Here is a 15561-nt window from a genome sequence, read left to right on the forward strand (position 1 = left end):
CTATATAGTCTATACCAATCTCTCTTGCTATTTTATACTTAATGGTCTTAAAAAAGATCTTTTTAATTGAATAAATTTGGGATTTGATAATATGCCTCATATACATATGTACAGTCCAGCCATTTTTTACTTAACTCCACTAGGGACTGCACATCTAATCCTTACAGGAAAACCCAGGATAAAAAACCAAAAACAGCATATTTTCCCCCAAACACTGCCAGGATAATCCAACCATCAAATGATCTCATTCTAAAATTTATGAAATATAATGGTCTCCAATTCATTATTAAACAATTGGTCACCGACTCCGAGTCAATACGACAATACTTGCCTTGAATAAAGTTGAAAAGACGTGCCAGGTCAATACTTCCATGATTTCTTACAAAATCATATTCTAAAAACGTAAGAAATATTTGTTTTTCACATTAGATATTTTAATAATAATATGTGTATACATAAATGTTCTAGTAAAACATACTAACAAGATTGGATAACAAAGGTAAGTTGTATAACAAAATGTATTATGCAAATTAATACATAAATTTCTGTTTCAGCTGTCATGGATTTTAGATACCAAGGTGTTGTACCGGCATTTGCTACAGCTGTGGGCGTAGCTTTCAAACAATCTCATTAAAAACCGATCACGCAGCTCCCAGTTATCTGTTATGTTGCGTGTACAGAAAACCGGGCGCTGCGAGATCGGTTTTTAATTAGACTGGTTTCCAAAGCAAATAGTTTTACAACGAATGATACATATGTACTCCAAATAGGAATCGGACCTGGTCCGGTAGATGTTTATTAATAAGAATAATGAACAAGTAAACAATAGCCACATTTAAAAGGTGAAAGGGAACTTAATTCAAATAAAATACAAATAAAACCATAAAAATAAAGAGATTGTGGCCCAAATATTCGGCCTTGGGGCCTTCTCCAAGGGCAAAAAGTTCATGTTTATTAATAAGCTGTTCTGAACCACATTGCTATGCTGGTCCCACTTTTATCGTTTTTTGAAATCCCATAAATCCAAAACCATAAGTCAGAAAACAATGAAAAAATAAGGAAGATTCCATAGTGATGAAAATCATTGGCCATAAAACATCTTAAAAACCTTAAAAGTTTTTATGAATTATTGAACATTATATGTGATGGACAGACCAATGGACAGTGATTAACAAAAACCTATCTGTCAAAGATCGGCTTTCAAAAGCCTTTTTGTATTTAAAGAGACATAAATTTTGCACTGTTGCACTAAATATGCTTTACAAAAATATACATAACAACATTATACAAACTGGTACCTAATATAAAATATATATAAGCCCTACATCACTGTAACCATGGTACCCAAGCCCCATTGTGGTTTCTGGGGTTCCCTGCAGGGTCCTGAGGTTTATTTAATGGTGGTACCATAGTTGAGTTATAAGTAGACAGTATATCCATCAACTGCTTCACTACATCAGGGTGTTGATCAGCGATGTTGTGGAATTCACATGGATCTGACGGAATGTGATATAAACAGGGCTTCTTTTCTGGGTCACAGTTAGTAGTTGCATTTTGAGGAATAATTCCACATTCTATTTTAAGTGGTGAAGCCATTGTAAATTCTTTAGTATTTTCATTCATTACTGAGTAATATTTAGTCACTTCATCAACATGAAGTTGGTCTTTATTGCTATAATGAAGCTGCTCTGTATCCCTGTCTACTTGCCAGGGTGGGTACCAGCCATTCCAAGATTTGTTTATTTTGCCATATAAAAGTTTATAGTCTCCCTCCCTTACAGCCCCCTTCCATCCATATGGGTCAATATTATGCAGCATTCCTGTGCGTATATTTTTCCCATTATGGGCCAACATGTCCCACATATTGTAACCATCTAAGCCTTTCATTTCAGTTGGATCACCGCCAGCGGCACTATACAGAGTCGGTAACCAATCACAAACATGAATCATTTGTTCTGCAGTATAACCTTGTTCCTTCAAGAGTGGTGAATGTAGAAAACCAGTCCCTCTTACACCTCCTTCCCAAAGGGTGGCTTTAACTCCTCTAAAATAATAAGTCATTTCAACAGTGGTTACTTAAACTTAATCAGTCATTTTGATGAAAAAGGGATGGAAAACTAAGCTTTAGTTTTCTTTAATCTTTAAAGCTCTTCATATTTCAATAGTTAATTTTTTTTTAATCACGGAGCTAAAAATAGTATAGATTGTACGCGAAACTGGCACTCTGCAAGAGTTGTTGTTCTTGATTAGGATTAATTTGGTTGATTTTAGTGGGAAATAAATGTATTATTTTTTCAAAAGTACAAAAGTGAATATGGAAAGGACAATTGTTACACAAAAATATTGTATATGTAGATTGAAAAATCATATGTTAGGTGGGTTTTTCTTTACCATGAATCACTTTGATAAAGGCAGTGTCTGATTTTATATGGACTGGTACTTAATTATCCTATTATTCATTCTTTTTCTGCAACTACTGATTACAGTCACATGATATTTTGACAAAAAAATTATAAAGGGGTTCCTTGATCTCATCACTTGACCTCCGAGTATTCAGGAGAATGGGTCTCTAAATCTTATTGAAAAAAATAGGACATGGTTATTGATAAAGTAATACCTATACTCTTATCAAGAAAAACCTCTTATGCCTTAATACAATTATTTAAATATGACAGTTACCTATAATATAAAAACAATTGAAATGCTTTGATGTGCACAGTTTAATATGACTGCAAATGTCAAACCCTTAACGGTAGGGCATGTATGGACACATCATTCAAACTTGATACAGGTTTAGATTTTGATTGTGAATAGATATTTGACACACTAGGATAAAAATTTGACCAGGCGTCGATTTCACAAAAAGTCGAAAGTGTAAAGTTGATCGTAAGTAATGATGTCACAACCTAAAATAGCACTGTGACATCATAATTTATGATCAATTTTACACTTATGACTTTTTGTGAAATCTATGCCAGAAACCAAGTGGCCAATTTTAGGCCCCATATTTCTTAATGGTTCAAGTCAAAACCTTCAAAATGAATTCTGACCTTCCTTTAGGGTATGACACTCTTGTGGTAAATTTCAAGGCAATCCATTCACTTTCACTCCAGTAACAATACAAGGAAAAACTTGTTTCTGGCCCCATTGTAGCACCTTATTCTTAATTTGCTAAAGTCAAAACCCCAAAACCAATCTAAGTCACTTTTTTTGACTCATGACAAGTTTTTGTGCGGACATATGGAAAATGCTGGTTTCTGGCTCATTTTTTGTCCTTATCCTATAAGATCTCCATCCCATCTATTAAAATAACCCTACGACTAACCAACAGACCTAAGAGGGAAATTATTAGCAGCATTCCCATCAAACCCGTTGGCTGGTCCTCCATTATCTGTGGTGAATAGTATTACAGAGTTGTCATACAGACCCCTGGCCTTCAGTGAGGCAACAACATTACCTACAGCATCATCTAGAGCAGCTACCATACCTACAAATACAAACAGATTATCTTACCGATTGATTGGTTGAAGAAATTTATTAATTGTGGTATAACTTACTATGACAAATATTTCATGCATTTCAGGACAAGAACGTGTATTCAAACTGACCCTAATCTATACGGCTATGACCCACTGGGCTACATTTTAATGTGCTATGTAATGTTTTGTTTTCACTTCCAATATTTCAATATACTTTTATGCTGCTGGAATATATACTGGCAGCTATTTCACTGTACCTATGTATAATGATATTTTGGGGCCAGCTGTAGCCTAGTTGTGTGAGGGATTCCTCATCATTCACTGAACTCATGGGTGACCTTGACCTGACATTTTATCATCCTGGTGAAGTTGGTTTCTCTTTGACATATTCACCATATCCACTATTGTTATAAAGCTTATAGAAGCAACAGTCCTCAGGTAGGCATATCACCCTACCCCAACCCCCTCCTTCCCCCCCCCCAAAAAAAATATTCAGCGTCCAATCTGACTAGTTGTCTTGCTATCTCCTCTTTGTCCCATGTGTTAGTGGAGAAGTAGCTATATATATTGACTTCTAATTTTTCATATGACTAGGGATCACTCAACTTCCAATACACCAATAGTGTAAACAACACTAAACCACAGAGGCAGTCAATTATTGAATTCAATTACCGGTATTCATGAGTTCACAAACATTTAAAAACCTATTCAAACTTGGTCGCAAATTAAGTTTTCTTTTCAATCTTACTTCAAAAAGCTCATGGTCCCCTGGCAACTTTCTAAGAGCCTCAAAAAGAAGCATTTCATTACCTTTCAATTGCATCCAAAAAGCAACAAATGATTTTCAGAGCCCGTACTAGTGATGAGAGAGATGTACATATATTTTTGATTTTTTTTATTTATATATATGGTAATAATAATAGGTAATGATGAACCCTTAAAAGAGATGAAAACAGGGATGACAACCTAGAAGTTACTTTTGGTTGGCCTATTTTAAATAGTTTCATATCACATTTCCTACACTCTATCAAGTGTTAGCCTATCTTAGTCTTCATCACAAGTTGACTTCTTACCAGCATAAGTTTTCCTATTGATATTTTGTATATGTGGAAATCTATTGATGTATTTTCCAGGAGCCTGGAGAGGTTTACCATCAGGAAGGTTCCCGCTGTGTACAGCTTGGAATGGAAGATATAGAAATAATGGCTAAAAACAGAAAATGCACACTTTATGTACAGTATACAGCATGGATTGTTAAATAAAGGAATGAAAGATAAAATTAGAAACATACATGCTAAAAGACATAATAATGTATTGTTGTTTTTATTTTTTTTTTCAAACTTGCACACATTCTAATTAGAATGAAATCTTTTCTGTTACTCCCACAAAAATATAAAAATATCCCCATGGAGGTTGTATAAAAGTTAACCTAAATATACTTTTGTTTCTCTCATTTTTCTTTCCTAATCAAGTGCATTAACTATTTTATGCAGTATTGTTAATGCTATGATCTAAATTAAGAGACAGCAAAATGAACATTACAGCACATTTAATGCCATGTTTCATTTACTCCATTAACTTAACATAATTGGCATTTCTGCATCATGCAGAATGTCAACTTGCATATAAGCTTGTACTTTGCTACAGCCAATGCACAAATATTTCTTTTAAAAGCGTAAGTCGCTGGCTAAAAACTGGGTAGCACTTTAGATCATGCTGCTAGCGAAAACAAGCCAAACAAATTAATTTATAGCATACATGTATCCATGACACTTTGTCACTCACCTCCTCCTGATTGTGGTTCATGATAATTCTGGTTGCCTCTTGGGCAAATATCTCTGTTGAATACTGGCCGATAGAGGAGTAGTCAACTGTGTTGTTTCTCCAGAAATCATAGCCAAAATATTCCTGGAAAGAGTCATAATGTGGGAATTGAAGATACTACATAACTCCAAGAAATCTTATAGAAAAACTCTTAAATAATTCAGTTATTAACCCATTACAAGAAAACTGTAATATCAAATCTATACTTAAATATATACACAGATCTGTACCAGTAATGCATATTTGATATTTTTTCAAACATCAGTAAATGGAAAAGCTGTGTCCATTGGTTACACAGACTTCATGGGATTATACTAAAGTGCCAACCAAACCGGTTTGTCTAGCAATGTCAAAGGTCCCAACAGTTTCACTTTCGGTGCAAGTGACTGCAGAAATATGGAGTTAGGATGTAGAAATCCTTGTATTGATTTGATTGGAAGTAAAATAAAAACTATATTTGATTATGATATATTAGATTAGTTATTTGTCAAGTGATTTCAATTACTGACCAGTAAATAGTAATATATTCAATTTATTTGAAAAAAAGAATGAGTTGAAGCGAGGTACCCCCAAATCTGAGATCATCATTTTCATGTTTATACTAGTCAGACTGTATATTTGAAGGTGAGAGAAAGCCCCTGTAGGTTGATACTGTATGTGATACATTTTGACATGTGCTGCACCGCATATTTTTTCATAGGTTTTCATGAAAACAATATGTTTAGGACCAGTATGGTAAAAATATGTTTTTGTGCATTGAAATTCATGAAATCATACATTTTCAAAAATTATATGAAAACTATTCTCGTTTCATATCTAAAATCCTGTTGAAAACATATAAAAACCATACCATTTTTATTTAATTGATCTTCATGAATTAATTAGTTAGTCGGAAACATGTTATTCATGTGTTGTTCATGGTGGCCCAAAATATATGAAAAACATATGTTTCATTTTTTTCTGTGTATATATTGTGAGGAGATCTTGCACCTATATAACATCCTCAGACTTACTGGGACTGCCTCTGAAGTATGGTCAAAGTAATCCCCACATCCAAGATAGTACCCATAGTGGGACTCAAACCCTCTGTAAAGTGGAGTGTACTCCTTCCTGAAGAATCCTAAGTGCCACTGAAATATATAAGCAGTTTTCTTCATAAATATATACAATTTTTCTGAGGAAAAATAAAAGTGAGAAAAATTAACTTTATAAACTTCAATTCAAATTCAAATTTTAGATTCAGTGTAACAATACAATAAAAAATTATTCATTGGGACAAATTTATTAAATATATCATATGTGATTAGATTAAAAGATCCAAATTTAAATTCAAGTTGAATAATCTCCCTTTGATTGTCTGAACCAGTTCAACTCATTGCTCCAAAGCTAAATTTACATCTATGTGTGATATTTAATATTTAATTGCAATGATTAAACATGCAAAGGTCAATCAAGTATCTAAATTTAGTTATATGAACTACTGTCAAAACATAAAAATAATAAGATTCACATTCATATTGTACCTAAAGTGAAACATCTACATTGAAACCTTATAAACTGGATAACAGGCCTACATCAGACCAGTGGCAGATCGAGCCCCCCTCCCCCTAAGAAAAAATATTGTTGAAAAATTGTAAGTGTTAAATCATGAAAAACACTCACTTCGTGATCCGCACCGGTGATCCTGTCAAGAAATTTTTTTTGGGGGCCCCCTTACCAAAAACTCTAAATCTGCCACTGCAGACATCTTTATAAGTGTCATTAAGCCAATTTCAATGAACTTTGAACCAGTGTAAAAAATGCACCTGCCAAAACTGATTAAGATTCATGACCTGAAAGGGGCTTTGTTCAGTCAAGTTTCATTGTAGTTAAGTAGCTCTCCACATAAGAATCATGCAAAATGTGATTCACGGTTGGAAAGCTCACATATTTTTATTTTTGATATTTTGTTTAAAATGTGGTAAACAGAAAGTAACATGTGATTTTTCATACAGCCCATGTTCATAGGAGATTAAAATGATATAGAATGCATTGTAGATTTCAAAATTAAGGGAGATAACTCTGTAAATGACACTCAAATACAATAGAATCTACTGGATTTTCAATGTTGATTATCTCCTAAGAGGAGGCAGATATGAATAATTACACATTTCACAATATAGACCCATAAAATAACTTAATTACAAAAATAAAAATATGTAGCCTTTTTTGGGGTGTATCACATTTTTTCTGATTTTGTATGATTCTTACAAAGACTGCTACTTAATTCTCTATTTAACTATGGCTATAACTTAAACTATACCACAAGACTACATTTACTAAAGTGTATATTTATACCTTTCCAACCATATGGGTACGGTAGCCTAGCTTCTTTAACCATTCAGGCATTATAGTGAAATTAAGGGGGAGACCATAAGGTTGTGATCCCACTATAACTCCTGCCTGTAGGCCTGAAGATAAAAAGCAGTGCTATTGGGATAACTGACAGTGATTGGTGCTGTAAGTAGGAGATACACAATCAAAATTACTCAGCCATTTCCCCTACACTAAAAAGTAGTGTTTTTCTCCGTAAAACTAGAAGGGTGAAAGTAGTCCCAATTGAGGGGATACATTGTCTATAGTTTCAATAGGGAGAATGTCAAAGATGATGAGTTGATACAAATGTTTTGAGTGTACATGAATTCCTATGAACAGTAATCATAAATAGACGATGATCAGGCATGACGATGATCAGGCATGACGATGTTGACGATTTTCAACACCTCTGTCATGGATGTCATGACACATCATGCATGCAAAACTTAATCAAAAGCAAAGCACTAAAGCAATGGGAAAATACAAAATATTCATAAAAAGCAACAATACCAGGACTGCTAGGTGACAACTACGAACTTAAAACTTGAACAACCTTTCCAACCATATGAGTTCTATATCCTAGTTTCTGTAGCCATTGAGGCATTATAGTGACATCTAATGGCAGACCATAAGGTTCTGATCCCAGTATTACACTGTGTTGTAAACCTGTTGTTCAGTAAATAAATACAGATCATACTAATGTAAATTTAGAAAATATTGCATACATTAATTATTGCAATTTTATTGTTTTACTTTAACATACAATTTTAACTATTTTGAAAAAATACTAAATATCAATTACGATTAAAGTTTAATGAAGTGAGTTTTAATCATTGTAGTTTTAAGTCAATTGCAATTTTTGCAATAATCAAACCAATGCAATAATTTCTAAATTTACAGTACTTCTAGCCTCCTATCTTCTGCGTTTTAAGAAAAATATTGTGCATCTTAATGTAAAGTAGCTCTACAAACAAATAATAAAGCCTTGCAAAAACAGCAAGAAAATGCAACACATGAGACAATATTGCAGTGCAAAATATAACATATGAATCCTTCCTGATATAAATATCAAATGATTTAGTTACATGTACAATTCTCACAAGTCCATTGAAATAATAAGTAAGTAAAACAAGCATACACTCCTTGAAAAGTTCAGGTTAAATGCACAATACAAGCGTTCATATAAACGCAAGACATGAGTGTTCATTTAAACATACGATGGAAGCGTTTGTTTATTTTTTGTACTTTATTTCCTTGTTTCAACTGCCATTTTTATATTATTTGCTATTATTGATTAATATATTTTCATTAATTAAATTTTTAATTTTGTTTTCATCATTATTTGTTAATATCATTATTTTTCATCTTTCATCTATTGTGCGTTTAAACACACAGAATGAGCGTTCGTCTATCATGCGTTTAAATGCACGCCAAGGTGTTCATTTATTGTGCATTTAAATGTATGCATCATGCGTTTAAACACACGATAGGAGTGTTCGTTTAAAAGCACAATAGAAACTTTTGTTTATTGTGCGTTACAATTATAATGACAAATATTTACATTAAGTTTTTGAAAGAGTTCAATGCAGTAGAATTAAATTCATGACAAAAAATTAGTATTTAGACTGGTGATCTTTTTCAATATTTTAATTTCATAAAGGCAAGTTATATCTAAATCCATATCATCATACACCTTTAAACTCAAATTTGGTAGAGTAGGCATTTCTTTTGTTACAGCTTAATTAACTGACATTCAAAGCTGCAGTTCCAAATGAGTTTTTTTCCATTTACATATAATGGCCATCATGAAAAATTTCTAGATTCTCATCCAACATTTTTCAAAACTAGGGGTAAAGGAAAAATTATTTTTTTCAATTTAAATGAAAAATGCTGTTAATTTGAAAGAAATTGACTTAAATTGGAAAAAAATCAAAATAGCATTTTTTTGTTAAAAACTGATAATTATCATATGCATTGAGCAGAATATCAATATCATAAGTAGCACTTTCATCTATGTACAATACATGTTTTGAAGTCATGCTGTTTAAAGCCACATTACTCAGAAACAAATTATATTGAAAAGTTAATATAGTACACATCAAACATTAGGTAGGGTAATAGATATTAAATGTTTCACAAAAATAGATAAAATAAAAAATGCCTAAGTTCAATAGCTGTCATTTCTACAATTATTGTCCAAACATAAATTCCTGGCATTATGCACATCCTAATGTTGCTATATTACATCCCACAAAGTTTCATCACAATGCTGCAAGCTGCTAAGTAAATAGTATGGACAGAAAGACTTACAGGCATGGTGAAGTGACCCTATATATCCCCGATCTTTGTTTGTGTGGGGTATAAAAATGTTCAATGTTTAGTTATAAGATGTACAAACTAACTGAATTACAATTGTACAAACAGACAGGCAGACAGACATATGTCAGTACCATATGCCATAAATTGTACCTGTGTGTATTGGGTGCCTGCCAGACATTAGGGCACCCCTGGTCGGGGTACAAATTGGGGAAACATAGTAGTTCTTCAACAGGATCCCCTTGTAGGCCAGATCATCTAGGTTTGGTGTAGATATCTGGGTGGAACCATGGAAACTGACATCATTCCATCCCTGTCAATATAAAAGAAAATGTCAACAAGAAATAAAATTTATTCCTACTAACAGTGGTGGGTCCAGTATCGTGGGTAGGAAATTTTGTGCAGAACCCTAGCAAATGTGAGCAAATGATAGCCTTAAAAATAGATCCCTCTTCTATTTATAAATTCCTGTACTTGTAACAACCTTTTTTTATAAAGTGTTGATCTGCCCCTCTGCTAATATACAAGTATATGTATTTAAGTACCAGTCCACATAAAATTCAGACACTGCCAAGGGTTAAGTGATTCATGGTTTAGAAAAACCCATCAAACAAACAATGCTAATCAGTCTACAAATGCCATATTTTATATAACGATAAATATTTCTGTATTCTGATCCGCACTTTTGTAAAATCGTACACTTTTTTCCCACTAAAATTAACCAAATAAAACAAAATTAAGAACGATACTCTTGCAAAGTGTCAATTTCATGTACAATCTGTATAAATTTTATCTCAAAAGTGCACCAATCAAATGAAAAAACTAAGACTGTAACACAGTAACTGTTTTTGAAGAATAAATAAAACTGAATTGGGGGGGGGGTTGTTGACATGCATGAATCACCTTCTATCTCTTAAGACTGCTGCTTAAAAGTACTTGATAGGCATAAACTCATCAATTAGCATATTAAAGAAAAACAGAAAAATCTTCACCACTTACAATGTATCAATACTTTCCTTTTTCTCACAGTCTGATAAAAAAAAAACAAACAAACTTCCTGATAGCTGTTTAACTGTTGTTGTTATTTTGCCTATACATGTACGTGGCTACATACATGTTCAATTGTGGCCACATATGACCCATGGGTGGCCTTGAGCTGACATTTTTCATCCCAGTGACTTTGTTGTCTCTTTGACATACATTATTCACCATTTCCATTCTTGTTAAAGTGTATTGAAAATTATGTAAGGTCTAGCTTGGCTAAATATATATATCTACCAGTTCTATAAAATGTATTATAATAAATACATGAATTATGTACAATCAAATATTTATCAAATACAATGACAGTTACAAGGAGCAAGAAACTGTCATAAGATATAATTTACCAGATCATCAGCAACTATAACAACAATATGCGGCCTGGCTGATCCTGTCACAGCTGACAGTAGACAACACAAGGTGACTGATACATGTACTAATAACCTCAGATCCATGATAATAGTAAGTTACATGTAGCTCATCTCAAGTGAAGTTCCAAATAGTTTTAACTGAAAAAAACAAAATTAAAAGTTACATGATCAATAGACAACTGCTAAAAATAGTCAATGTGGGATTCCACTTTTTTTAGAGAGGAAGAGGAATTCACTACAAATCTAACACAGAACCAGAGATACTAAATACGTGGTGAAGTTACTTAGTTTCTTAACAGGCCGCCTTGCTCCCATCATCAAATATGCAGTTCCTCGAATATAAAGTAAAGGTTATATACTATTGGGGCTGCATATTTGATAGTGGGAGCAAGCCCACAGGCAAATGAGCATTCAACTTCAAATTGTGCCTTATATATGTAAGGATTTGAAAAAGTCTATGTAGTTCTGCAAAATTTCACTAAATTCTTATTGGGACACTTACCACACATATATTCAAGTAATACTGTGTTTGATTTTGTGTTTTTTCATTGTAAAGTTTTCAGTTTTTCTACATGCTATGTACATGAACTAATAAAATACATAATATAAAAAATATGTACAAAAAGTTGTAGAACAGAATAGCATATTTCACTGAATAAATGGACATTAGAATCCAAAAATACCTCTTTACAATCTTATACTTGCCTTAGATAAATTTAAATTAATGTCACTGCATTAAAAATGCAATAACAATCTACTTACATTGTTGTACAAAACAAGCTGGAGTTCTTATCAAAACAGTTGTATGAGTGTACAAGTGTACATTATCATAACCACATGACACCAATTACCATAAAAAAAACATCCAATCACATGACCTGTCATCACATGATTACAACAAAAGATGTACAACATATGTTACTATAAACAATAATCCATATCTTAAGTGAATCATATTTAGCCAATATCAGTTCTGATACTACTTTAGTTAACAGACAAGATCTTGTGATTAAAGATAGGCTACTTGAGGAAGCCACAATTTTTATAGGGGTGGTTAGAAAGTAAAATAGGACCATGCAGGATGACCTTTCAACTTATACCTTATTGTGGACTTTTGATTATTCTTAAATGGAATATTGAATTGTAAAGTTGAAATATTCCAAGACCTAGCTACCACTCTCAATTTTTAGTAAATTGGAATCTAGTGTGATGAATATAAAATAAATTAGATTACCAATTTTCTAAGTAAATTAAAAGATATACATACATTTCACTGGTTGGAGATGGGGTGGGGTATATTTCCTCAGGTTGAAACAGATTTAAAGCAGGTAAGAATGAACTTTTTCAGCATATATGTACATGTATGATTGGGTCACAGACATTCAATAATGGGGAAAAGAGGGTCATTGGGGGAAAATAGTGTAAATATATTCAGCGCTGGTAATATTTTTTGTTTTGACCACAACCATGGTATAAACAAAAAAATATATCCAGCACCAATTCCCAAAAGGAATTATGGAATTCGGTTCCAGGGCTATTTTCTTACTTGGTCAGTGGCAGGCAAGTCAGAATATAGCTCCAGGTACTACCAAAAGGGATTACCCCATAGACTGGGGGAAGTGACTGAATCCCAAAAGGTATTACTCAAAAGACTGGGCGAAGTGACTGTATCCAAAAGGGATTACACCATAGTGGGCAAAACCATAAGTTGGCAAAACAAAACGTTCAGTTAACAGGGCGAAAAAAAAATGGTCATCTTAGCTCGTGAACATTTTTCTTCATAATAATTCATATCCAAATAGAATCTAATGCTTTATTTTATTCAACTACATGCAATACAGACATGATGAATTCAGAAAACTTTCTATTTCTTTAATTAATTCTTACCTGTATTGAAGAGGTACACATATGCAGGGGAAAGAAACGGTATTGAAGCGATATCTTTTGACTTAGCTTATTATCATTATTTCAAGTTACACTAAATCAGATTTAGACAACTAGAAATTATGGGAGTGAACCTCATTTAGGGGGGAAATTGTGTTGTTGAATGATGTACATTTAATTTCAATATGAAAACAAGTACTATCTTTAAAAAGAAAGCCGATACATTTTCTCGCTTTTTTCATTCAAAATCTATTTGGTGAATAGTTCACCGTGTGAACACTGTCCTACGGAAAACAAGTATTATCTTTAAAAAAGATAGCCGACGTATATTCTCGCTTTGTTAACACCCAAATCTAATTAAGACTGTGTGATCACTGTGCTATGTTTCGTATAGTTTAGTCACCTGCTCATATAGAAATACTTTTTTCCATACTTGTAGCAAGGACTTTTTTTTTATAGCATTTAACTCTTTGCTTGCAGCCAGTGAGATATTTTACAATATTATAAGAGAGAACCACGAAAAATTCGAGAAGAGGTTCAGTATCATGCATGAGAAACTAAAATAACCCACTCTTAAAGGAAATTGTTAAGTACTGCAGTCATCCTTAGTTTTCAGAATATTCTATTTATGGTGATCCTTACCGAAAATATATGGCTCTCTGGCGAACATTTGCCGCAAATATATGGCAACTTTACTACAAACTTGCAGCAAATATTCGCTGTGAGTTAGCTGCAAACAATTTACCATGCAAATGAAGTTTGTCGCAAACTTGCGGCAAACACTCCATAGCCTAATGTGGAAGGCTGCGATGTTTTGGCGGACATAATTACTACAAAATGTATTGTTAACTTATGCAATTGAGATTCGCTGCAAGTTAATGCCGAAGACTGATAGCTTTATTTGGGTTGCTGCAATGTTACGCCAGTTATTACTAATCAATAAAGGTACATGTACTTGCACTAGCTAGATTTCCAGTAATCAATACTAATATACAATTTCAAATTTACCATTGCAATTGTGCCAAATTTTGGTTTACATAGTTTTAAAAATCTTATTTCCTCCAAATTTCAAGACACAGATTAGTGCAATTTTATCTTTGGATAATACTCAGTCACTTGATTAATATGGCCTTAATTGATACATTTGTGTATACTCATTTTTTGCTGAACTGCTGAAACACTTTTTAAAATTTGAAACATAGGTTTCATGCTTTCAGATTTTAGATAAAACAAATGCTTCTGATTATATTAATACACAATTACACTACTAGTATAATGCATGCAGAAAAATCTATAGCAAACACATAAGACAAAAAAAAACCCTCAAATGAAAATACATGTAAATAACTGCTTGTAATCAAAGTACTCATGTATTGAATCAATTTATATCGTATGAATTTTTTATGAATCAAACAATCGAAAATTGCAAAAATTTGGGATAAAAGAAAAGTACGAGGATCGAAATCAAACGTATCTTAACACAAGCTTGATATTATACATGTATAATATTGATCTCTTTGTTTTATTTTTTAAATTTACTATTCTGATTACAAAACACGCACATCGTAGCAGTGCGCCTGTTTGGGTAATATTCAGGTTCGATATCGGTTTACATATATGCTGCATAGAACACTTAGATTAATTAATACAAATCTCTCGGACATAGTGCATAACTGAACTACAAACTACTAGTTCAAACTACTAGTTGGCCATTCCCAGTTTTCTTTTTAATTTTCAGGTCGAAATTCAATTTATCAACCTCCAGGTCGAAACTGTCTGTTAAATCATTTAAACTTGATCCGCAATCATTGAAATAAATCTATCCTTAAATGTTCCTCTCAACAAGCTACATTTCTCAGTTGATAAGCTTTATAGCTCAAGTGCTACAAGTTACTCCATAGACGTCTATGTGTCATGTAAAAGCGCTTAGTTTCTGGGCATCTAGCTATAGCTCCACTGACACGTACATTAATATAAACGGTAATGTCTTATAATATAATTTCACCATTCATGTCTGGTGCAGGAAACATTAGCCATGCACTTTTAAGTCCTGGACCACCTACATTTCTATTATAGTAGCCAAGTAGATTGATCATTGCGAAAAGCAATAACACATGACCCAAAAAATGGCACAATTCCAGAGAAATGCATTATCGAAACTCCTTTGCCATCGCCAAGGCAAAGTTTCATTTAATTTGTCATCTACGGGCATCATATGTCACGAGGCGACAACCGTAATAAAACTACACGATACCGTAGGTGATACGTCAGGATGGTTTCGGGGGTTATGC

At 33.0% G+C, this 15561-nt stretch overlaps 1 protein-coding gene across 2 annotated transcripts; it reads right to left on the bottom strand.

Annotated features, from left to right (window-relative positions):
- Positions 1 to 412: 412 nt before the first annotated feature.
- Positions 413 to 12302, bottom strand: LOC148612675 (arylsulfatase J-like). Of its 2 annotated transcripts, none has more exons than XM_088594328.1 (9): positions 12149 to 12302; positions 11363 to 11524; positions 10128 to 10287; positions 7641 to 7753; positions 6317 to 6433; positions 5265 to 5387; positions 4553 to 4685; positions 3334 to 3487; positions 413 to 2044 (listed from the first exon to the last, which is right to left on the bottom strand). In XM_088594328.1, the coding sequence occupies exons 2-9, from the start codon at positions 11468 to 11470 to the stop codon at positions 1327 to 1329; spliced, it is 1626 nt and encodes a 541-aa protein (XP_088450454.1). In that variant the 5' UTR covers positions 11471 to 11524; positions 12149 to 12302; the 3' UTR covers positions 413 to 1326. The 2 variants fall into 2 exon arrangements, with proteins under 2 accessions (XP_088450454.1, XP_088450453.1); XM_088594327.1 differs by lacking the exon at positions 7641 to 7753 and adding an exon at positions 8212 to 8324.
- Positions 12303 to 15561: the final 3259 nt, after the last annotated feature.

Source organism: Perna viridis, chromosome 7 (assembly GCF_037379345.1).
Source record: "Perna viridis isolate PV_CMFRI_1.1 ecotype Kerala chromosome 7, ASM3737934v1, whole genome shotgun sequence".
NCBI classification, from domain to species: Eukaryota; Metazoa; Mollusca; class Bivalvia; order Mytilida; family Mytilidae; genus Perna; species Perna viridis.